Genomic DNA, 1,957 nt, shown 5'->3' on the forward strand with positions numbered 1-1,957 from the left:
CGACGCCAACGCCAACGCAACGCCAAAGTTCTATGTGGACGGGCCTTTAACAATTCAGAATTTTTGTGAGAAAAAATTCAAAATATTTGACATTTTTGAGACCAAATAATTTGAAAATAAATAAAATCAGCTGCTCTACTGATACTACCTGTTCAATGTACCTTGCTTTCAACAAAAGAAATTGCCAAAAATTAACGGTAAGTCTTAGCTACTTCAAACAAGCACTTTAATAATAATAGATTGGCGCTTACACAATATGTTAGCGTTTGGCCGAGCTTCTCCCCTGATTTGTGAAGTGCGCCTTGATGTTGTCACACAAAGGGGAGGAACCTATAGTCTTTCGCCGACTCCGAACGGCGATTGTATTTTTATGCGAAGCTGTTTCGCATGGCAGAAATACACTCCGAGGTTTGTCATTGCCGGCCGAGGGGCAACCGCTATTAGAACAACTTTTGGTTTATTTATTGTTTTTGATGTTAGTCGGAAACTTGGCTTGATCCCAGGGCCTGCGGAATGGTAGCGAAAAACCAAAGTTCGAGAAAAAACGCTTTAAACATTTGGATTGTAATGTTAATCTTAAGGGGAAACCAAAATATGTTCGTCTATAACTTTTTAAATAGCCTAGCTGGCGAGATCGGAATTTCACATACACATGGAATAGTAGTTGCGGAATACGATAGCATATATAACTCAATTCTTTCCGAAGTCAGCTTAGGCGGTTATTCGTGCCTATAGCATACAAATATATGCGTATGAAGAATAAGTCAGGGATCGAAAATAACGATTTATTTTCGAAATTTCAATTCAAGAAGTCAGACCGTAGGAATTATTCGAATTCGATATGATATTTGAATATACCAGTAAGATGCTTGCTAGCTAAGGAATATTAATTTTAAATGATTATTTTTTTTTCAAAAAGTCAGCAATTATATTTTACCGGTATTTTTTCAAATTTAATACCCATTTCATTTATTTCTAAATGTTTAACTATAATTGCTATTCATATTATTTTCATTTCAGTGGCGTCGCCCATCGGCAACCCAACTGCGGTTGCGCTGCCATCCATAATCGACCCACAAATGTACTTTTTATTTATGTACATACATATATACCCAGCACTTTACTTTTCTTGCTCCAGCTCAGTTTTTAAAGAGCTCTCTGCAACAATTTTTGCAACTTTTCGCGGTTCTTTGACTAATGTATTGGGGCATTGCATCTCGGTCCAACTAACAGGCACCATTGGTGGACCATTTGTACCACTCTCGCTAGAAGTCGCAACCACTACACCTAATTCGTTCTCTGCAGTACTAAGTTGGTAGCATGTCAGCTCAGTTTGAGGAAGCTATACATAATTTGTAGATATAATATTAAAAAATAATATCAAAAATATATGTAGATAATAAAAAACAATAACTTTCAGTTCAAGCAATTACCACTCGTGCTAGTATTACATCTCCAGGGCGGAATGATTTGTACATTTCCACACGATCCTTTTCTGTAGCACGGACATCTTCTTTCCTCACAATCCCTCGATATGTTCGTTCAAGTATATGGTCGCCAATACAGATTATAGAACACTTTGCGAAGCGTTGGTTCACTTGTAGAACACGCGCCGTTACCACATCTCCCGCCACAGGTACAATAGTCTGGCTACCAGCGCACTTAACTTCAATGTATTTACACTTCATATAAAGAATTCCCAATGTACTAAATTTATTACAAAGCTAGTTTGAACAATTGTTACCTTATCCTTTTCCCTAACTTGCACGCTACCAGCTAATGTAGCATAAATGTAACCGCCACGCTCATATGTCCCTTGTCCCGCTACTGTGGTTTCTTCCGACAGACATATCCGTTGCCCAGGTAGGCAAAGGATTTCTTCAGCGCTTACCAAACTACATGTGTTGGAAACATTTGCTAGAACTTCCATTACCACCAATCAAATATAAAAGCCGCC

At 38.2% G+C, this 1,957-nt stretch overlaps 1 protein-coding gene across 1 annotated transcript in view; it reads right to left on the bottom strand.

Annotated features, from left to right (window-relative positions):
• Window positions 1-901: 901 nt before the first annotated feature.
• The window catches only part of LOC118732842 (exosome complex component CSL4), a 1,221-nt gene continuing 165 nt past the window's right edge, over window positions 902-1,957 (bottom strand). Inside the window, exons 2-4 of the mRNA XM_036461952.1 lie at window positions 1,745-1,957; window positions 1,434-1,682; window positions 902-1,342 (exon numbers count right to left, since the gene is read on the bottom strand). Coding sequence (XP_036317845.1) covers window positions 1,121-1,342; window positions 1,434-1,682; window positions 1,745-1,930 — 657 coding nt within the window. The 5' untranslated portion in view covers window positions 1,931-1,957 and the 3' untranslated portion in view covers window positions 902-1,120. The remainder of the gene's footprint in view (window positions 1,343-1,433; window positions 1,683-1,744) is intronic.

This window comes from Rhagoletis pomonella, unplaced genomic scaffold, assembly GCF_013731165.1.
Source record: "Rhagoletis pomonella isolate Grant_MI unplaced genomic scaffold, Rhpom_1.0 Rhpom_scaffold_00002, whole genome shotgun sequence".
NCBI lineage: Eukaryota > Metazoa > Arthropoda > Insecta > Diptera > Tephritidae > Rhagoletis > Rhagoletis pomonella.